General features: G+C 46.3%; 1 protein-coding gene and 1 pseudogene across 1 annotated transcript in view; one reads left to right on the forward strand and one right to left on the reverse strand.

The window, feature by feature from the left end:
- Nucleotides 1-18,265, forward strand: part of UMODL1 (uromodulin like 1) — a 78,201-nt gene extending 59,936 nt beyond the window's left edge. Inside the window, exons 17-22 of the mRNA XM_081572607.1 lie at nucleotides 6,983-7,128; nucleotides 7,614-7,850; nucleotides 8,472-8,631; nucleotides 10,868-10,952; nucleotides 16,066-16,267; nucleotides 17,841-18,265. Of these exons, the coding sequence (XP_081428733.1) occupies nucleotides 6,983-7,128; nucleotides 7,614-7,850; nucleotides 8,472-8,631; nucleotides 10,868-10,952; nucleotides 16,066-16,247 (810 nt within the window). The 3' untranslated portion in view covers nucleotides 16,248-16,267; nucleotides 17,841-18,265. The remainder of the gene's footprint in view (nucleotides 1-6,982; nucleotides 7,129-7,613; nucleotides 7,851-8,471; nucleotides 8,632-10,867; nucleotides 10,953-16,065; nucleotides 16,268-17,840) is intronic.
- Nucleotides 5,403-6,932, reverse strand: LOC145538329 (ubiquitin carboxyl-terminal hydrolase 1 pseudogene; annotated as a pseudogene).
- Nucleotides 18,266-22,756: the final 4,491 nt, after the last annotated feature.

Here is a 22,756-nt window from a genome sequence, read left to right on the forward strand (position 1 = left end):
TTTGCTCAGTCGTGTCCGACTCTTTGTGACCCTATGGACTGTAGCCCACCAGTCTCCTCTGTCCATGGAATTGGCCAAGCTAGAGTACTGGAGTGGGTTGCCATTTCCTTTTCCAGGGGATCTTCCTGACCCAGGGATTGAACCCACATCTACTGTGTCTCCTGCATTGGCCGGAGGATTCTTTACCGCAGCTCCACTTGGGAAGCTGGAGATGTGAACACAAGCACTTTACTTTAAAAAGCAATCACAGGAGATAGGTGTAAATTCAAAGATGTTTAAATGTTTTCATTTTGAATCGTTCACTTAAGAACCTGTGTGATTTTGTTCCTAGAAGCTAATGCATCTGGAGTCTCTACCAAGGAAAATGAACTCTAAAAATTATGATGACTTTCACTTTAATTTCAGTGTTTGTACAATAACTTAGAGAGGCCAATACTATCCAAGAGCTAAAGATTCTTTAAAAAATGTTTTCTTCCAATTTTATTGAGAGATAACTGACATACAGCACTGTAGAAGTTTAAGGTATATAACAAAATGACTAGGGACTACCTTGGTGGCTCAGAAGGTAAGGAATCCACCTGCAATGCAGGAGACCCAGGTTTAATCCCTGGGTCAGGAAGATCCCCATGGAGGAGGAAATGGCGACTCACTCCAGCATTCTTGCCTGGGAAATCCCATGGACAGAGAAGCTGGATGGGCTACAGTCCATGGGATCGCAAAGAGTCAGATATGACTGATCACACACACAGGCCTACATGCATCATAAAATACTTATCACAATAAGTAGTGAACATCCATCATCTCATATAGATACAAATTTAAAAAATAGAAAAAATTATTTTTCCTTGGGAAAAGAGCTCTGAGGATTTACTCTCTAACAACTTCCATGTATAAAGTGCAGCAGGGCTAATTATATGTATTATGTTGTGATACATACGAGGTAATACATCTTACCTCTCTAGTACTTACTCATCTTATAACTGCAAGTTTGTACCTTTCGATTACCCTCACCACTTCCCCCTCTCTCACTCCTGCCTCTGGTAACCACATATCTAATCTCTTTTTCTCTGTTTGTTTCTTTTTGAAGTATGATTGACCTATAACACTGTGTTAGTATCTGTTGCAACATAGTAATTCAATATTTCTATGCATTTCAAAATGATCACCATGTAAGTCTAGTTCTGATATGTCACCATACAAAGATATTAACTAGCTGTTGACTGTATTCCCCACACTGTACATTTCATACCATGACGCATTCATTTTGTAGCTGGAAGTTTGTATCTCTTACTCTCCTTCACCTATTTCTCTCATCCTCTCTCCCTTCCTTCTGGCAACCACTCTTTGTTCTCTGTATCTATAACTATTTCTATTTTGTTACGTTTGTTCATTTGTTTTGTATTTTAGATTCCACACACAAGGGATAACATATAGTATTTGCCTTTTTCTGTCTGACTTATTTCCTTTAGCATAATACCCTCTGGGTCCATCCATGTTGTTGCAAATGTTGAAATTCCATTCTTTTTTATGGCTCAGTAGTATTCCATTACATATATTGTTGTTCAGTTGTCCTGTCATGACTGACTCTTTGCGATCCCTGTCCCTTTGCCTCCCTGTCCCTCACCATCTCCCAGAGTTTTCCCAAGTCCATTGCATCAGTGATGCCATCCAGCCATCTCATCCTCTGATGCTCTCTTTTCTTCCTGCCCTCATTCTTTCCCAGCATCAGGGACTTTTCCAATCAGTTGGCTGTTCGAATCAGGTGATCAAAATACTGGAGCTTCAGCTTCAGCATCAGTCTTTCTAATGAGTATGCAGGATTGATTTCCTTTAAGGGTGACCATTTGAATCTCCTTGGTGTCCAAGGGACTCTCATAGGAATATTCTCCAGTCCCACAGTTTGAAGGCATCAATTTATTGGCACGCTCGCTGCCTACTTTACAGTCAAGCTCTCACGACTGTACATGACCACTGGGGAGACCATAGCCTTGACTATATGGACCTTTGTAGGCAGAGTAATGTCTCTACTTTTCAACACACTGCCTAGATTTGTCATAGCTTTCCTGCTAGGAAGCAATCATCTTCTGATTTCATGGCTGCAGTCACTACCTGCAGTGATTTTAGAGCTCAAGAAAAGGAAATCTGTCACTGCTTCCACCTTTTCCCCTTCTATTTGCCACGATGGTGATTGCAGCCATGAAATTAAAAGACGCTTACTCCTTGGAAAGAAGGTTATGGCCAACCTAGATAGCATATTTAAAAGCAGAGACATTACTTTGCCAACAAAAGTCCGTCTAGTCAAGGCTATGGTTTTTCCAGTGGTCATGTATGGATGTGAGAGTTGGACAGTGAAGAAAGCTGAGCGCCGCAGAACTGATGCTTTTGAACTGTGGTGTTGGAGAAGACTCTTGAGAGTCCCTTGGATTGCAAGGAGATCCAATCAATCCATCCTAAAGGAGATCAATCTTGGGTGTTCATTGGAAGGACTAATATTGAAGCTGAAACTCCAATACTTTGGCCACCTCATGCAAAGAGTTGACTCATTGGAAAAGACCCTAATGCTGGGTAGGATTGGGGGCAGGAGGAGAAGGGGACGACAGAGGATGAGATGGTTGGATGGCATCACTGACTCGGTGGACATGGGTTTGGGTAGACACTGGGAGTTGGTGAAGGACAGAGAGGCCTGGAGTGCTACAGTTCATGGGGTCGCAAAGAGTCGAACACGACTGAGCGACTGAACTGAACTGAACTGATGGGGTTGGATGCCATGATCTTAGTTTTTTTAATATTTAGTTTTAAGCCAGCTTTTTCACTCTCCTCCTTCACCTTCATCAAGAGGTTCTTTAGTTCCTCTTTGCTTTCTGCCATTAAAGTGGTATCATCCACATATCTGAGGTTGTTGATGTTTCTCCTGCCTATCTTGATTCCAGCTTATAATTTATGCAGCCCGGCATTTTTCATAATGTGCTCAGCATATAGATTAAATAAACAGGGTGACAACAGACAGCCCTGTGTTACTCCTTTCTCAATCCTGAACCAGTCAGTTGTTCCATACAGGGTTCTAGCTGTTGCTTTTTGACCCATATACAGGTTTCTCAGGAGATAGCTAAGATGGTATGGTATTTCCATCTCTTTAAGAGCTTTCCACAGTTTTTTATGATCCACAAAGTCAGAGACTCTAGTGTAGTTGATGAAACAGAGGTAGATGTTTTTCTGGAATTCCCTTGCTTTCTCTATGGTCCAGTGAAAGTTGGCGATTCGATCTCTGGTTCCTCTGCCTTTTTAAAAACTCATTTTGTACATCTTAAAGTACTTGATTTGCATAATGCGGAGATTAGCATGCAAGGTCTTAGGCACAACCTTACTAGCATGGGAGATGAGTGCAATTGTCTAATGCTAAGCGCATTCTTTAGTACTACCCTTCTTGGGAATTGGGATGAGGATTGACCTTTTCCAGTCCTGTGGCCACTACTGGGTCTTCCAGATTTGCTGACATATTGAGTGCAACATTTTGATAGCATCATTTTTTAGGGTTATTCAGATCCTGTGTCCATTTTGAAATTGGGTTTGTTTTTTTGATGTTGAGTTGTATGAATTCCTTGTATGTCTTACATATTAACCTCTTATCAGATATGTGGTGGGTTAGTTGCTAAGTTGTGTCTGATTCTTGCAATCCCACGGACTGCAGCTCACCAGATTCCTCTGTCCATGAGATTTTCCAGGCAAGAATACTGGAATGGGTTGCCATTTCCTTCTCCAGGGGATCTTCCTGACCCAGGAATTGAACCTGGGTCTCCTGCATTGCGGGTGGATTCTTTACCAACTGAGCCACCATGTATCATTTGCAAATATCTTCTCCCATTCAGTAGGTTGCCTTGTTTTGTTGATAATTTCATTCATTATGTAAGTTTTTAGTTTATGTAGTCCCATTTGTTTACTGGTGCTTTTATTTCCATTTCCTGAGGAGACATATCAAAAAATACTAATAAGACCAATTTCAAAGAGCATACTGCTTATGTTTTCTTCTACAATTTTTATGGTTTCAGGTTTAACATTTAAGTCTGCATCCATTTTGAACATATTTTTTTGAATGGCATGAGAGTAAACCAGTTTGATTCTTTGGCATGTAGCTGTCTAGTTTTCCCAAAACCATTTTTTGGAAAAGTTGACGTATTCTCATAGATTAATTTCCCAAGTAAGTGTAGGTTAACTCCTGGGCTCTCTGTTCTGTTCCATTGATCTATGTGTAGGTTTAGGTGCCAGTACCATGCTATTTTAATTACTGTAGCTTTGTAGTATAGTCTAAAGTCAGGAAGTATGATACTTCCAGTTTTGTTCTTCTTTCTAAATATCGTTTTGGTTGCTTTGGGTCTTTATGTTTCCATACAAATTTTAGAATTTTTTGTTCTAGTTCTGTGAAAAATGCCATTGGTTATTTTGATAAGGATTGCATTGAATCTGTAGATTGCCCTGGTAGAAGGGTCATTTTAACAATATTAATTCTTCCAATCCGTGCACACAGTATATCTGTCCATCTTTTTGTGTTGTCTCCAGTTTCTTTTATCGGTGTCTTACCATTTTCTGAGTACAAGTATTTTATCTCCTTATTTAAATTTATTCCTAGGTTTTTAATTTTATTTTTTGATGTAATTGTAAATGAGATTGTTTTCTCTTTCTGATAGCTTATTAGTTAGTTTGATATCTCCTATTAGTGTACAGAAATGCAACAGATTTCTATATATTAATTATGTTTCTGCAACTTTACTGATTTCATTGATGAGGTTTTGGTGATGTCTTTAGGATTTTGGGGCTTCCCTGATAGCTCAGTTGGTAAAGAATCCACCTGCAATGCAGGAGACCCCGGTTCAATCCCTGGGTTGGGAAGATCTCCTGGAGAAGGGCTATTCTACCCACTCCAGTATTCTTGAACTTCCCTTGTGGCTCAGCTGGTAAAGAATCTGCCTGCAATGTGGGAGTCCTGGGTTTTATCCCTGGGTTGGGAAGATCCCTTGGAGAAGGGAAAGGCTACCCATTCCATTTCTGGCCTGGAGAATTCCATGTACTACATAGTCCATGGGGTTGCAAAAAGTCAAGCTTGAGTGACTTTCACTTTAGGATTTTCTATGTATAGCATCATGTCATCTGCAAAGAGTGACAGTTTAACTTCTTTCTTTCCAATTTGGATTCCTTCTATTTTTTCTTGTCTAATTGCTGTGACTAGGACTTCAATACTATGTTGAATAAAAGTGGTGACAGTGAGCATTCTTGTTTTGTTCCTGATCTTAGAGGAAATGCTTTCAGCTTTGAGTGTGATGTTCAAGAGCTGAAGATTCTTTGATGTAAACAACTTAACCAGTTTGTCCAGGTCTATTTAATATTCACACAAGTAAAACATATACATTCTATAATTTATTATAAAACAGAAAGTAAGGAGTAGATGCAGTAGCTGTAGAAGGAAAGATAATTCAAAATGTCCTTCTGTTCAGGGACTTTCTGATCATCAGAGAGCAGAAATTCCCTTCCTACTCCTCCAAGCTTTGTCCTGCAGATGAAGTTTCGTTTTCAGACACACTCAAGTCAAGGCTTAATTGTCCATTGGGTTTCTTGTCAGTTAGATGCACAGGTCACATTGGTATCGGTAATCTCAGAATCTCTATTTTCAGCAAATGCTTTACTGGCAACCTTTTCAGGATTAGACCGTTTGTCATATGGCTCATCCTCTGCTTTGCTCTATCGTCCTTCAAGCAGTCCAATAACATTTACTTTACTTGGCTATGTATTTCCACCAACTCTAATTCTAACTTCTTCATTGGCATAATTTTCAGCCACACCTCTTGTTTCCTCTTCACACAAAATTTTCCTTGTCCAGTTCTAAACTGTTAAGGTTGGGGACTTTAACAGATCACTGGCCATGGTGCACAGTAAGCTTTACAGCCACAGGTCACCCAGGCTGTTCTTGGTTGGTCCTGGGCTCTGTCCTTCTAGTGATACTTTTGAAGGTGTCAATAAGGGGTATTGATCTTGGGGAGGCCACTACCATGACAATCAAACTCTAAGACACTAGCACTTAAAACAACTCAAACAGATAGTTACAACTTCAGGCATTTTGTCAAACAAAAGACTTTGGCTTCAGTATAACGATGGCAATTTCACAGACATTCTTATTTCCTCCTATAATGCTCTCCACTGGATCAAATGATGAAACTGCACATCTCAGGGTTTTCATCTCTGCTTTTGACTCGAGAAATTTCAGAACTCTCTTTGATGTTGGCAAGCCCATCTCCTTGCACTGGTTGGTACACAACTGCCTGAAAATCTTCTCTCTCTTTTTTTTTTTTCTGCTAAACATTCACATTCTGAGCAGCCAGTCCTTAATACCAGCTGACCTTGGGGTCATTTCTCTAGCTTGAAACCGATTTGCTCTGCATTTCTGTTTATGGGCTTAACCTCTTTAATACTAACAGACATCACAATGTTCCCTGGGGACTCATGTCCTCAGGCGTGAACTGCATTATCACCTCACATCCCCCAGTCCTCTTCCAGATCACATTCATTTTCTTTAGGTTGCCCTCTGGACCTTTGGTTCTGTGGTATTCTCCCCAGAATTACAATGCAGTTTTCTGAGTCACAGACTTTAACCAATTTATTTTATCTTGATTCCTTTGGTGAGGGCTCTGCACTCTCATTTTCAGAAATGCCCTTGAGGAATATCTGGGCAGGAGCCTGATCTGTAGTTTGGGGTATTGTCTGATCTGGTTTGTCTCTGGCTCTCTTTTAATGCAGAAAATGAGCACAGGAAATAGGCTAAACCAGGTGTCACAATGTTAAGTTCGCTACTGCAATTTATACTGGGGAAAAGTTGTCAGGGTTTTCACACTCGGAGGGGATAAACTTTAAACAGCCCCTGCACCAGAGCCGTGGTCGGCAGCCATGCTGGAGGCCGACTGGGGCCGGGAGCTCACTCACTTCCCATTTGTGTCAGAACATGACCACTACGGTGGTGAGGACCACGCTGAGGAACGACGTGTCCCCAGAGGGCATCATCCACCACATGAAGATCGAGAGCCCCATCCACTGCGCCTTCCAAAATGACCTCCTGACCTCATCTGGCTACACGCCCGAATGGGGGTGAGTGCAAAGGTCTCTTCCCTACTCCCCGGGGCTCATGCTCCTCCCAGCACCTTCACCTGGGGGTTTCTTTAGGGCTTCAGTTACTTGAGGACCCTTCTGAGAGACTGAACATACAAATGGATACTGGCTAGGACTTGATTAACTGCCAGTTTCCCTAGATTTGTCCCCATTTCCAGTTTGAACCAACCAGAGAAAGTCAGGTCTGCTCCCCCAGCCAGTCACATAGGATGCCATCAGGGCACATCTGAGCTCCCCACTCCCCTGTGAAACTCACCCCCTCTCCCTGCCTTCAGGTCTCCATCAAGCTCTAGTGACAGGGTTTGGCCCCAGCTCCAGCCAGCTTGGGAAAAAAAATAGCCTTTCTTTGCTTGTTCTCACTGGATGGTCTTCTTTTATTTCCACCCTTCTTTGGAGTTGCATTTTGGGGAGGAATGGGAACAAGTGGGTCAAAGAAGCAGACCCCTGCAAACACTGTCTTGCAGGGTTTACACCATCATTGAGGACCTCTACGGTGCTGGAAGTTTCATCACTGAAATGCAGTTATTTATTGGAGACTCTCCAATTCCTCAAAATTACAGCGTGTCTGCCAGCGATGACGTCAAGATTGAAGTAGGGCTCTATAAGCAGAAAAGCAACCTGAAGGTGGTCCTGACTGAGTGCTGGGCCACGCCATCCAGCAACGCCAGGGACCCGGTCATGTTTGGCTTCATTAACAACAGGTGAGGGCTCAAGGGCAGCTGGGCACCTGCCCCCTGCTGTGTAGCCTGATTTTGTTGTTGTTCAGTTGTTCAGCCATGTCTGACTCTTTGCAACCCCATGAACTGCAGCACACCAGGCTCCTCTGTCCTTCACCATCTTCTGGAGTTTGCTCAAACTCATGTCCATTGAGTCAGCGATGCCATCCCAACATCTTGTCCTCTGTCGTCCCCTTCTCCTCCTGCCTTTAATCTTTCCCAGCATCAATGTCTTTTCCAGTGAGTTGGCTTTTCACATCAGGTGGCCAAAGTATTGGAACTTCAGCTTCAGCATCAGTCTTTCCAATATTCAAGGGGGTTCATTCATTCAATCAGGGTTGATTTCCTTTAGGGTTGACTGGTTTGATCTCCTTACAGTCAAAAGGACTCTCAAGAGAATTCCCAGACACACGTGGATGCAGACCTGGGTTTAGGCAGTGCCCTCAGGATACCCTCCTGTTGGGAACTGGAGACCCAGCCATCCTTGTCTTCCTGGAGACTTGTGGGCATGCTCCAGCTGCACTCAGGTGCAATGTAAGGAATTCATCTGGCAACAAGGACAGGAGGGCCAGTTTAGAACTAATGAGTCACCTTCTCTCTTCCCAGCTGCCCCATCCCCAATACACACACAAACGTGATCGAGAATGGCAACTCCGACAAGGCCCGGTTTAAGCTGAAAATCTTTTCCTTCATCAACAACTCCATAGTCTATTTGCACTGCAAACTCCGCATCTGCATGGAATCCCCCGGAGCCACGTGCAAAATAGTAGGTGTTTTGCTATTCTAAACCTCTGGATTCACTCTCTATGCTATGAGGAGGGAGGCTCCAGAATCAGAAGCCCAGGGTTTGGGGAGCTCTGGGACCTGACTTCATGGAGGAAGTGCTGGGCCCCACAGAATTGGCTTTTAAAAGGCATGAAATGAGGTCTTAATGGTGGGCAGTCTTGGGTGGAACACCGATGTCTTTGGGTGGTTCACTGAAGCCCCTCCTGGGTCATACTATACTCATACCAAGCCCCTCCATACCCTTCCACTGGCCATCACATCAGACCTTCCTTCTTACAGTGCTGTAGTGCTTCTCTTCAAGGTGATTGAACACATATTTAGGTGTAAAAATGTTTTAATTTGAAATTCTTTTTAGCAAGTCGATGGAACACTACTGAATCCTAGCCATTACGCTATTTAATCAGTTTTTTTTCTTTCTCATTCAGCATTTATGCTGGGATTATGAATGACTTTACAATCTCATTTCCTTAGACCTTTGAAATTGAATTGTACTTTTCGTTCCTGGGTTGGAGAGTTATTCTTCATCCACAGACGAGTAGGTGCAGTGACTGTCACGTGTCACCTGTGGGGGAGGATGGCGTGGAGGGCTCTGCTGGTCTTGGGTCAGCCACTGCCTGTTTCTCTTTCCTTTGGGGGGACACACTTGTTCCTGTACGTCTCACAGAAGTTGGGTGTTTTTTCAGGGTGATCAGCAGCAGGGCATCCTCTGAATGCACAGGAGAAGAAGCCCAGTGACTCCTGGTTTTGTTGTCGTTTTTTCTCAAACAGTAGATCTTCTGGAACAACAGGAGGAAAGGAGCACAGACTCCCAGTGCCTGCCTGTGGAGGGACCCTGACCTGCATCGGCCCCTTAGAAATGTTAAGGGTGTTTTATTATTTATTTGTTTGGCTGCACTGGGTCTTAGTTGTGGCATACAGGATCTTTAGTTGTGGCATGTGAACTCTTGGTTGGGGCATATGGGATCTAGTTTCCTGACCGGGGATCAAACCCGGGCCCCCTGCTTTGGAAGCATGGAATGGTCTTAGTCACTGGACCACCAGGGAGGTTGCAACACTAAGGATGTTAATGGCCATGATAGCCTCGGTAAGGAGCTGCCACTTCTCAAATTCTCTATAATATGGGCTTCACATATTTCTTTCCAACTTCCTTTGGGATAGGTGTTGTATTGTCTTCCCAGGGCTGCTGTAGCAAAGTGTGTGTGTGCATACGTGCGTGCGAAGTCGCTTCAGTTGTGTCCAACTCTTTGTGACTCTATGGACTCTAGCCCGCTAGGCTCCTCTGTCCATGGAATTTCCCAGGCAAGAATACTGGAGCGGGTTGCCATACCCTCCTCCAGGGGATCCTCCCACCCCAGGGATTGAATCCACATCTCTTGCATCTCTTGCATTGGCAGGAGGGTTCTTTGCCATTAACACCACCTGGGAAGCCCTGCTGTAACAAAGTACCATAGGCTTAAATAGCAGAATCTCTCCGCACACAGCTCTGGAGGCTGGAAGTCCAAGATGGAGGTGTTGGCCAGGTTATTCCTCCTTAGGCTGTGGGGAGAATCTGTTGAGGTCTGGCTCTCTGGCTGATCAGTGCCACCTTCTCCCTATGTCTTCACACATCTTCTTTCTGTGCGTGCCTGTGTCTGTGTGCAAATGTCTCCTGTTTATAAGAACACAATCACACTGGGTTAGGGTCCACCCTAATGGACTCATCTTACCTGGATCCTCTGCAAAGACTTTATTCCCACATAGGGTCACATCCACAGGTACTTGGGTTAGGACTGTAACATCTTTGGAGGCGGGGAGCATAGTGCTCTCTGTCACAGGTATATAGTAAGTAGATTCTATGTCACTGAAGCTTTTTGTAAGGCAAAGCCATTAAAAGGAGCAAGTGTCTACAGCAGGCTGTGAAGAACACAAAGGTGACTGAAATGAAGCCAGAGCTAGTAAATGGAGACAGCTCAGGGGGCTACATCTTGCTTCCTCCAACCCGCCTGCCGCCTAGTCCTCCCCTCATCCCACTGGGCATCCAGCATGGCACAGCCCTTTGGTCCAGGCGATATGGCCTCCCCAACATCCTTCCCCCCTGATTGAACTCATCCATCATGACTTGACATTTCTAGCAGGGAAGAGTGTGTGCGAATCAGTACACCATCCCTGAGAGTGGGTACCTTTCTCATAACCATTGTTCAATTAATGTGAACACTTTTTTCCTATTAAAACAACAGAACTGTGATGACTTTCGCTCACTGAGAAGCAGCGAGCCATCCGTGATGCACCAGATGTCCTGGGGACCCCTGATTCGGTCTGAAGGTGAGCAGGTGACTCAGGTTAGACAACTAAACCTGGCTTTGATTCAGAAACTGCTAGCTGTCCCCAAATAATTGTTCTTCCCTCCTTCAATGGTAATAGAACCCTCAGTTTTTAGAGGACAGGTGGCTGCCAGGAAAAACTATAGTTCCCAGCCAACCTCCCAGCAAGAGTAGCTGCATGAGTGAACTCTGGTTAATAAGATGCAAAAGGGAGTGTCAAATGCCCTCCTTATACACACCTGGTACACACCCAGCTGCCTGACATGCAGGGGAGGTGGCTGCAGGCAGCCACCACCTGGGGCCATGAGGACCATCCAGATGGGAGCTGGAAGGAAGTGATGCCCCAGAACACCCTGGAGCAAAGCTGTGGGGCCAGGCTTGAGCTCTGACCTCCCATTTTTATGCCAGAAAGAAACTTCCATTTTCTATGTACAGCTACTTTGAGGTTTTCTCTTTCTTGCAGTTAAACCTAATCCTAGTTGATTTTCCCTTTTTATTTCATTTCTTCCTAATCTGGATGGCCTTCTTTGTCTCTCTATTTTCTTGTTCAAGAACTTCTGGGTTCTGGGGGCAAGGTATAAACAAGGACAGGAGTCCTGACCAGAGCTTGGGAAGGAAGGTTTTTGGCCAATGATATTTAGCTGCTGGTTCTCATCCAGAACATTTCAGAGATTTAAAAGATCACAGGTCCCCAGCCAGGCCCCAGGCCTGTCCACTCCAGGTCTCCCGAGCTGGGCTCCGGGCCCTGGCGTTTGCACTGGTCCTCGGGCTGTCACTGGCCTGGGTCCTGGGACAAGGCTTTTCCTGCCCTCTTCATTGTCTTAAATTGCTGAGAGCTGGTTGGTCTGAGGCTCTAATATGAAAGAGAACATATGTGAATTACATAAACTGAGTGGTTAAAATAACAGAAAATACTCCTGAAATCTGGAGACACAAATCCAAGATCACAAAATGGGTGGGGTTGTCTCCTTCCAAAGTCTCTGAGGGCCTCCTTTCCCGGCCTGGCTCCCAGCCTCCGCAGGTCCTGCTGGGTGAGCTGGCTGTGGCCACCTCCTTCCAGCCTCTGCCTCTGTCTTCACGTGTCTTCTCCTGAGCACCTCTGTCTTCTTACGGGGACACTGGTCATTGAATTAGGGGCCTCTCCCACTTCAGTATAACTTCTTGACTAATGACGTCTGCAAAGACCCTATTCCCGAATAAGGTCGCATTCTGAGGCACTGGGGGTTTGGACCCAACACATATTTTTTTGAGGATTGTGCTTCAACATGTAACACTGTTTGCTGGCCTTGTAAAGGAAGAATCCACCCAGGCAATCCCTGAATCTGTGCTTCCAACAGATCATCTATCAGCATCATACTTTTTGCACTTAACTTTTGGAAATTGTCCATGGCCATTTGCTTTTCCAGAGAACATAATTTCTCAGTCTCTTGAGGTTTTGTGTGTGTGTGTGTGTGTGTGTGTGTGTGTGTGCATGTGTATGTTTAAGAAGAAGTAGAGAAAGTTTCAGGTTAATGTCCTGTAGGCTCCTGAAATGAACCAGTGAGAAGGGTCTGGAACAATTGTGGAGGAGGCTCAGAAGTGAGAAGCCTGGGGGGTCCCTGGATGGTGGCTGAGCTCAGCCTCTGGAAGGAGCCCGGGTTCTAGGTTCCCAGCTCCTGCATTTTTGCACACCTCCATCACTACCCCTCACTGAGATGTGTCCCCTTCATAGGCAGTGACAGGTCAGTGTCTTTGCAGAAGGAGTGGTCATGTACATCACACCATGATGTCACTACCACCATGTCATGGGTGCTCACACTTCTGGGGGAGGACTCATGTCTTTTAAGTGTCTCATCCATCAGGGCTGACAAGTGGATGCTATGTTTAAGGAGACATTCCCACTAATGGTGCGGGTCATGATACAACACAGGCTCCCTCTCCATTTGTAAGCATCTCTCTGTTCAGGAGAGATGTTGTTATTCCGTTCACAGTAACCATTCTTGGACCCTGATAACCAGTGGACAGTACTGGCCTGTGGACTCCACTCAGAGCAGCTCTGAGTCTGTGTCTGGTTAAGAGCACTTGACTGTAGGGAACAGAAACCCAGCTGGAGAAGCAGCAACCAAACAGGTTCACTTGTCTCTGGAGCTGGCACTCTGGGGCTGCGGCTAGACTCCATGGGGCCAACCATGGGGGGGCCTCTTCTGCTTTTCTGCTACAGCATCCTCAAGGGAGACAGTCCTCCCTTATGGTCACAAGTTGGCCTCTGACATGAGATACAGGGAGAGGAGAGAGTCTCCATGGTACCATCCACTGGAGGCTGGATTTAAGGGCCAGCTGTGAATGAGTTGTTAGGAAGCTGGTGACCCAGAGTCTTGGGGCCTCAGGTTCCTTATAAGGTTGCAGGTGCTCCAGCAATCATTCCCAGTATCCTCATCCCAGTGTGGCCCTCCCTCTGGAGGACAGGGTTGCCTGGTTTCCAGCTGACCCATCATACAGGCAGTCTGAAGGGAGCCTCTTCTAAGCCATCATTGACCACTTTGTTGCACATGCCCAAGCTGTGACTGGGGGGCCCAGAGCAGCAGGCACTTTAGGCCATAGCCCCAGAAATGGGAAACGGGGTCTCAAGTGTCCCTTGTTGCCCAGGAAGGCTTTCCTACCCAGACCTTTCTGATAAGCTCCTGTGATAAGATTGAGATGCTGCTGCTGCTGCTAAGTTGCTTCAGTCGTATCCCACTCTGTGCGACCCCATAGACGGCAGCCCACCAGGCTCCTTGGGATTCTCCAGGCAAGAATACTGGAGTGGGTTGCCATTTCCTTCTCCAATGCATGAAAGTGAAAAGTGAAAGTGAAGTCGCTCAGTCGTGTCTGACTCTCAGCGACCCCATGGACTGAGATAAAATTTACCTAATATAAAGTTAACTTTTAAAATAAACTATTGGGTAGAATTTAGCACATTCACAGTGTGGTACGACCATTACCTTTCTCTAGTTTCAAAACATATTCATCTCCCAGAGCAGTTCCAAGCCCACAGAGAGTGAACCCCCAGCCCCACCCCCACCCCTGAGACCATGAGGTCGACTTTCTGACTCCAGTTTCCCTAAAAACAGGATCACATGACTACTTGTGGTCCTCAGCAACCGTGTCTATCACTCAGCACAGTGGATTTTTCCAAGGCTCATCTGTGTCCCATGTAATGTGTAGCAGAACCTCCTCCCTTTTATGGCTGAATGCCATTCCTCTGGGTAATGGACCACGTTTGTTTGTTCATTCAGCCTTTGATGGATTCAGGTCTGTTTCCCCTTTCTGCTGCTGTGAACCTGCATATACGAGTATTTATTTGCATCCCTGTTTTCAGCAGTTTTGGGCCCAGACTCCCATGTGCTTTCTTGCCCCTGAGTCTGGGGAAAGCTGGCTTCCCGGTGCTGAGTTGCATGTGGATATAGGCAACGTGTCCCTGTGCCGAGTCTGCTGAGCTCTCTGCTCCCAGCTGGACTGCCTGTGGCTCCCACGTGGCCTCCTCTTCTTGGTCAGTGACCATCCAGAGGATGAACAGGAGGAGCTGTCCCCTCTGCTGTGCTCTCCTGGGCTTGAGGAGCCTGCCCTGGCACCTCTGGGAGCCCCCAGGTTCATGGGCACACTGAGCAGCTGCTGCAGGAGACCCTGCTCCATCACGGGCTCTGACCTGAATCCTCCATCTACGGGCGATGCTGGGGCCCAGCCAGGACCTCCCACCCGCACCGTCTCACCCGTGTAGGTGTTACCCAGTCCAAGCTCGCTCTGTTCGCTGTGCGACAGGCCATTAAATCTGAGAGACAAGGGGTTAAGATAAGCGACTTTATTCAGGCAGCCCGCTGATCGAGAAGATGGCAGGCTTGTGCCTCAAAATAACCATCTTGTCAAGGTCTGGGTGCCAGGTTCCTTTATAGAGTCAGAGAGAAAGAAGCAAGGAGGAACTAAAGTCAAAAGGTAGAACAGAGAGGGAGAGGCAGTGGGGAAGTAAAGTGAAAGGGTCTTCAGTCTTTCAAAACATCTCCAGGGGAATGGCCAACCTTTGGAAGGGGTGTGCTGATCACTTCTATTCACAGGTGGGTCAGTTCAGTCGCTCAGTCGTGTCCTACTCTTTGCTACCCCATGGACTGCAGCATGCCACGCTTCCCTGTCCATTACCAACTCCTGGAGCTTGCTCAAACTCATGTCCATCGAGTCAGTGATGCCATCCAACCTTTTCATCCTCTGTCATTCCCCTCTCCTCTTGCCATCAATCTTTCCCAGCATCAGGGTCTTTTCAAATGAGTCAGTTCTTTGGATCAGGTGGCTAAAGCACTGGAGCTTCAACTTCAACATCAGTCCTTCCAATGAATATTCAGGACTGATTTCCTTTAGGATTGACTGGTTGGCTCTCCTTGCAGTCCAAGGGACTCTCAAGAGTCTTCTCCAACACCACAGTTCAAAAGCTTCATTCTTTGGTGCTCAGTTTTCTTTATAGTCCAGCTCTCATATCCATACATGACCATTGGAAAAACCATAGCTTTGACTAGATGGACCTTTGTGGGCAAAGTAATGCCTCTGCTTTTTAATATGCTGTCTAGGTTTGTCATAACTTTTCTTCCAAGAAGCAAGCATCTTCTAATTTCATGGCTGCAGTCACCATCTGCAGTGATTTTGGAGGCCCCCCCCAATAAAGTCTTTCACTGTTTCCATTGATTCCCCATCTATTTGCTATGACGTGATGGGACCAGATGCCATGATCTTTGTTTTCTGAATGTTGAGCTTTAAGCCAACTTTTTCACTCTCCTCTTTCACTTTTATCAAGAGGCTCTTTGTTCTTCACTTTCTGCCGTAAGGGTGATGTCATCTGTGTATCTGAGGTTATTGATATTTCTCCCGGCAATCTTGACTCCAGCTTGTGCTTCATCCAGCCTGGCATTTCGCATGATGTATTCTGCGTGTGGGTAGGGTCCGATTATCTATGAGCTGAGCAAAGGCACTCTAGCTTACAGACAGCCAGAGGGACAGAGTCCTCTGAGGCTGACCATTGTGTATGATTGTAATAACAATCAAAAGCAATGAAAAGCAAGTTAAAGAAACAGTTCCAACATGCAGTCAGAACTGGCTTCTTTTGTGCAACACAGGGTCAACTCTGGCTGCAGGTCCAGGCCTAGGAGCCGGCTACCTGGTCCTCATCGTGGGGGCCGCCTGCACCTTGGTGGCCGGAGCAGCTGCCCTCCTTGTCTGGCACTATCAGAGAATGACTGGAAAATATGACTTTAAAGCCCGGTCCGACAACTTCAGCTACAAGGTGTTCCACGAGTAAGGAGCCTGGCTGCCCTGCAGGTGGGTGACAAGCGAGACCCTCTGACATGCGAATCCTGCCTTTGCCACTGATGTTGACTACATAGCGTGTCAGGGGGTTTTGGCTGCAGGTAGATTTGTGGGTGTTTGTGTCTCATGCCTGCAATACTGTGTGATTTTTAATATGAAATATGTATTTGGTCTTCATCCACTGTTCCTGGTGTGTGTGCTCAGTCGCTAAGTCGTGTCCAATTCTTTTGTGACCCCATGGACTGTAGCTCACCAGGCCCCTCTGTCCATGGGGATTCTCCAGGCAAGAATACTGGAGTAGGTTGCCATGCTCTCCTCCAGGGGATCTTCCTGACCCAGGGATCAAACCCATGTCTCTTATGTCTTCTGCATTGGCAAGCATGTTCTTTACCACTAGTGCCACCTGGGAAGCCCAGCTTCAGCTCAACTTTCCTCTAACATTAAAGACAACAGCTGCCTTGGCCGGGTACCTTCTCATCTGATTTGGGACTCACGAGGTGTGGTGATGAAGACCCTTCCATTTACTGACCCCCTCGTTGGGGGTACTGTCACGTGGACATGCTCCGCAGTGGCTAGCCCATGTCCCCTTCTTCCGTCCCCATGTTTAGCTTGTCTTTCTCTCAAGATAACAGACCTTCAGCACAATCCAGTTCTACAGTGGATAGACCCGGGATTCATTCCTTAAATGAAGACAGTGGGCTCAGAGAGTTCAGGTCAATCATGCGGGTCACACAGCAGAGCCTGGGTTACTTCTCCATGAGGCAGCGTCTCTTTCTGGTTGACCTCGTTGTGACCAGAGAAACTGTCCCCTGCTCCAGGAGCTGGTCCTGGAGACACTGGAAACGTGATGTCCTCACCTGATCTCACCTGATCTCAGCCCCCAACAACATGAGAGCACTTGTGACTCCAGGCCCTGGAGCCCTAACATCCCCATGGGAAGGACTGGGCCAGGCCCCATCACCACCCCGCATAGAATCTCAAGGAAATTTCAGTTTCTTACTTCACATATAAAATATGGCCAATACTTGTCCTGGGGGATTTCCAAAGAAACCTGGTGAGTTGACCATGGAGGCTGGCCCCTCCTCCAAATTAAAACACAGAGAGAAAATTGGCCCCTCGTCTTTTCTTATGCTCCTGGGACTCTGTCTTCCAAAGTATATAAGGAAGAAATCTATAACTAGTTCTCAAGTTCTTGCAAAAATCTGCTCTTTGGAAAACATCAAACAAACATCCCCAAGGTTGACACTTGGCACAGCCCCACTGGGCGATCAGCCCTGTGTCGGAATGGGTGGTTCACAAACAGTGCAAAAGCATAAAGTCCCCGGGGTGTGGCCGTCTGGTTCAGGTGTGTGGCCTGTCACACCTGCTTGCTTACCTGAGGGAGTGGCACTCACCCGAGACCAGGTTCCCATACCTCCTGGGAGTCTCTGCCCTTTTATTGGGCCCAGCCTGGCACTATTCAGCAAGCACAGATGTCGTGTTCTCAGGGTTGGCAGTAACTCTCTACTCCTCACCCTCCCAGGGTTTCCAGCATAAACCTTGCCTTTCCTGGTACAGACTGACCCAGACGATCTTCCCTATGCAGGTAGCTGTGATCAAGTTCCAGTCTTCACTCGAGCCTTGATGGGAGCCTGTTTCATCCTATATCCAGGCTTCGATGAGCCCCAGAGAACACACAGACTATGCCTACCCCCAGGAGCCCCGTCCTCCATGTGGGTCCCAGACAAGCAGCCGCACCAGGAGGGTGAGAGGAGCTGGTGGAGAAGCACGCAGGAGCCCCAACGCCAGGAGCCTCAGACACAGAAATTTTCAAACCATGCTCCAATACAGCTCTGCCATCACCCAATCACTGCCAACACCCAGAGCTCCCAGCCCTGTTACCACCCCAAGTGGTCCAAGCCCCTCTCTTGGCTTTGCTCACTATTGACATCTACCACCTACCACCCACCCACCCACCCATCCATCCTTGTGCCCCTCTGTTAAATACATAATATTTCACTTTCTCAAAAATATTTGACATCACACTTGAAATCCTATTTTTTAAAATAGGTCAATCATAAAAAAATACTGCTAATGTGATTTTTAGTAGACATATATACCCTTTGACTTTAGTCTTGCATTATTACCAAGATATTGTTTCTATTTACACAGCAGTGACTCAAAAGGCACTCTATTAATATGAAAAGTTTTATAGCAAGTAGGAAAATATTATATATATGTATTATATATATGTATATATATCTCCATATTTTATACTTTTCCAAGCATTTTCACAGATACTAAAATAAATAATTTACCTGGGGGTGAGGCACTATTTACCCATTGCATAATGGATAACCATAAAATGAATGGGTGAGTTATTTACATAAGTTTACAAAATGAGTTCATGAGGAAATAGGTCTAGAAACTAAGTTTTAGTTTAGAATTTTCTTCATTGCACCATGCTAAGAGATAATGCTTCTTACTTTACTTAAAGTAAATGGAATTGTATTTGATCCCTAACACCTGAGAGTATAGTGTTTTTCCTTGATGAACTTAGAATTAGAACATGGTCTTAGTTTTTAATTCATAGGGTTAATTTTACTGAATGTTTTTAATGCGTAGGATTAATGTTATTGAATGTAATTAACACAGGACATTAGGGAAATGTGAGTATTTTGATTTATTGAAAATAAGAGTCAGGATAGAACTACAGTATGTAATACCATGGATGATGATTCTGAGCGAATGGAATAAATTGCTCCAACACTGAAAGAGGCCCGTGCTGACTGCTCTTTCCGGTTTCACCCACCTCACAAGCTCACTCAGCATCCCCAAGGACGGGTGCGGTGCTGTGTCCCAAGGAGACCAGAAGCCCATCTCTGGCCCTTCCTGAGCTGTAACCACTTGTTCTGACATCAGCTCAGGACCTGTCACTGACCTTTCTTGAGGAAGACACAGTCAGTGTTCAGTAAACCCAGGCTTGAGACCTGTAACTGTGTGGACCTTAGGTAAAGTGGTAGATGTGGACTTTAGAACTGCATCTTTAAAACCTCATCCACAGTGCTCATGTAATTTCAGTAACTGCTGTGTCCATCCACTAGTGTTTTCTGTAATAATGAAACCTTGGTCACCTCCTCTTTTTCCTTCCACTGCCCTAGTCCCTACTTCGACAAATATTTCCTGAGCATATACTATGCACCAGGCCCTGAGCTCAGACTGGAGATCATGAGAGGCAGGCTTGGTTCTGCCCTCAAAGGGCACATGGTCTTGTGGGGGAAAGACACTCAAATCAACTGACGATGGGGGTCATGACAAGTGCTGAGAGGGGCAAGAACGTGTGTGTCGTGAGGTACCCCTGGCCTGGTCCACCCATCCACTCATCCACCCATCCACCATTCTCTCTGCCCACCCACCCAACCACTCATCATCCATCCCTCATTCCCTCCCTCCATTCTTCCTTCCATTCATCCATCTATCCAACCAGCAAATGTTGCTGAGTTCCCATTCTTATGCTGACATCGTGTGCGTGCATGCTAAGTCGCTTTAGTCATGTCCAACTCTTTGCGACCCCATGGACAGTAACCCTCCAAACTCCTGTATCCAAGGGATTCTCCAGGCAAGAATACTGGAGTGGGTTGCCATGCCTTCCTCCAGGGGACCTTCCCGACCCAGATATCGAACCTGTGTCTCTTATGCCTCCTACTTTTACCACTAGCACTACCTGGGAAGCTGTATACTAACATTCGGAAGACAAAAAGAGTGAGGTAGAGTCCATGTCCCTAGAAACTCAACATCCAGCTAAAGAAAAGCCCCTATGAATCCTATGTGCGGTAAAGTCAGGGAAGCCAAGGAGAGAGGGAGGGAGCCAGAATTACGCATGTATGTGCCTGTGTGCTCACATCACTTTTCCAAGGGACTCTGGGGTGCTGCTGGATGAAGGTAGGCTGTCTGTATGTTGCTTGTCATTTAATCCCTCTGATCGAAGACTCTGCTGGCACGGCTCAGGAATTGAATTCAAAGCATTCTGAAACAGAAGGAGGAAGGGCAGGATTCAGGGCAGCCCTGGACGTCTGTAGAGGTTGTTTACTGCTCTTCAGTGCGGAGGTCACCCCCAGAGTTGTACGAGGCACACTCTGTGAGGCCGGACTTGGGAACCTCAGAGACCCTCCAGAAGACCCCTCCCGGAACAGAGTGGGCTGTCCTGCCTATCCGGGGCAGGGATTGTATGAATGTGGTGCACACACCTGTGAAAGTGAAAGTCGCTCAGTCGTGTCCGACTCTTTGCGACTCCGTGGACTATACAGTCCGTGGAATTCTCCAGGCCAGAATACCTGAGTGAGTAGCCTTTCCCTTCTCCAGGGGATCTTCCTAACCCAGGGATCGAACCCAGGTCTCCTGCATTGCAGGTGGATTCTCTACCAGCTGAGCCACAAGGGAAGCCTGTGCACACACTTTGTAGATATTAATTATACACCTTCTCACTTTAAAATGGAGAAAATGGGGGAAATGGAGTCGTTATGCAACTTTCCCAAACAGCTAGTAAGTGGAGAGACTGGAATTGAAACCAGGCCTGCCTGCTTGTAAAGTCATGTGATCCTCTCTGCTGGGGAGGGTCTGATGAAAACCAGGGATCTGATGGAGGCGGAGACTCACAGCATCCGCCTGGTACCCTCCGGCCCAAGCTGCGCTACCTGCAACCCACCACGAGATGGCGCCGCCGACCGGGGAGGGAGACCCGTTTTTCTCCAGTCACCAGCGCCCTGCTTCTCTGGTTTGAACCTTTCGCCCTGTTTGAGCTTCTTGGTTGCGAAGGACAGAAATCTGAAATCATTCCACAGAGCTTCGGGGTCTCATGGCCACGTGTCTGCTGGGGTGGGGCTCAGACAACCGCTCTGGTGGTGAGGAAAAAATTAATCAATAGTCAATCTAAGAATGAAATGAAAATTTTTATTCTAGCCAACCTGAGGATTATCACCCAGGAGACGTCTTGCAGTAGCTCCGGGAATGTTCCAAAGAGGTGGGGGAGGGGGAGTATACGTGTGGTTTGGGGGAGGGGGTGTGCAGTCAAGCATACACCTTAGTGGAAGCCTGCTGCTGTCACCAGGAACAGCATCTCGGTTAATGGTTTTGGTGCTTTCCTGAGTATGGAAAGATGCAAGAATCCAAGATCATACAAAATTTCTCCTGAAAATCTCTGACTATCTGAGGGCTGATCTTCCCAGAGCACAGAGGGCCTCATCCTGTTCTTCACCTTGTAGGTCAGCGACTGCAGAGCTTGCTGACTTGTTTCTCGTAAAACTGGAGGGAGGGCAATGTTCCTATTTTACAGTCCCCTCCCCTTTGGTCTTAATTTCAACCAACGTTTGGAGGCATTTCGTGACCAGTTTGTTCCAAGGCCCTAAGAATGCTCATTCCTGGGTCAGGTGCAGACTTGAAAGGCTGCTCCGTGCACTGTTCTTGGACAAGGCCCTGTTGACAAGGGCCCAAAGCCTCTGGGCCGCCTGTCCTACTGGTCTGTTCTGGCCCAGAAAATGGGTCCCTCTTGTTGCTTCTTTCTACAACTAATTACACGATTACAATCATTTTCCTTATAGGACTACATATTTGGTCAATCATTTCAGGTCACCTAGTTGTTATTGGGACTTCCCTGATGGCTCAGTGGTAAAGAATCCACCTGCAATGCAGGAGATATGGGTTAGATCCCTGGGTTGGGAAGATCACCTGGAGGAGGCACTGGTAACCCACTTCAGTATTCTTGCCTGGACAATCCCATGGACAGAGGAGGCTGGTGGGTTACAGTCCATTCGGTTGTTGAGTTGGACAAGACTGAGCGACTGAGCACACAGTCGTTATGAATTTTACCTGAGGCTCAGTTACACATTTGGTAATGCAAGAAGCAATGATCTTGTAAAATAGACTGAATACAAAGTAACGCAGCAAGTAACATTAGTTAAGGTCATAAGTAGATATTTAGGGTTTTCCAGTTGGCTCAGTGGTAAAGAATCCACTTGCCAATGCAGGAGACATGGATTTGATCTCTGGGTTGGGAAGATCCCCTGGAGGAGGAGATGGCAACCCACTCCAGTATTATTGCTGGGAAAAGCCCATGGACAGAGGAGCCTGGCAGGCTACAGTCCATAGGATTGTGAAGAGTTGGACATGACTAAGCACATACACACACAAAGTAAGTATTTCAGCTAAGAACTTCCATGAAATGCAGCCCAGTACTTGCCAGGTCGTCTGAGCAGTCTGTTCCAATGGCTGCCTTTAAGGGAAATGATATATTGGCATTTTATATCAAGTTCACTGAAGATGTCTGTACGTACATGGTGAGTGGAGGGTCATTGTGACCCCGTACAGGACTGAGAAAGGGAAGCTGTCTTCTAAGGCGTTATGGGGTTGGTGTCAGGAGAAGAAAAATTGATGTTTATGGTTGAGCAGGAATTTCTGCTCTGGGGAGATCTGGTTAAAACACAATGTACACTGGACGGAGTGGAGGGGGTATAAAGCAGGCCCAAC

This window comes from Giraffa tippelskirchi, chromosome 2 (assembly GCF_054371585.1).
Source record: "Giraffa tippelskirchi isolate mGirTip1 chromosome 2, T2T-mGirTip1v1.2.pri, whole genome shotgun sequence".
NCBI lineage: Eukaryota > Metazoa > Chordata > Mammalia > Artiodactyla > Giraffidae > Giraffa > Giraffa tippelskirchi.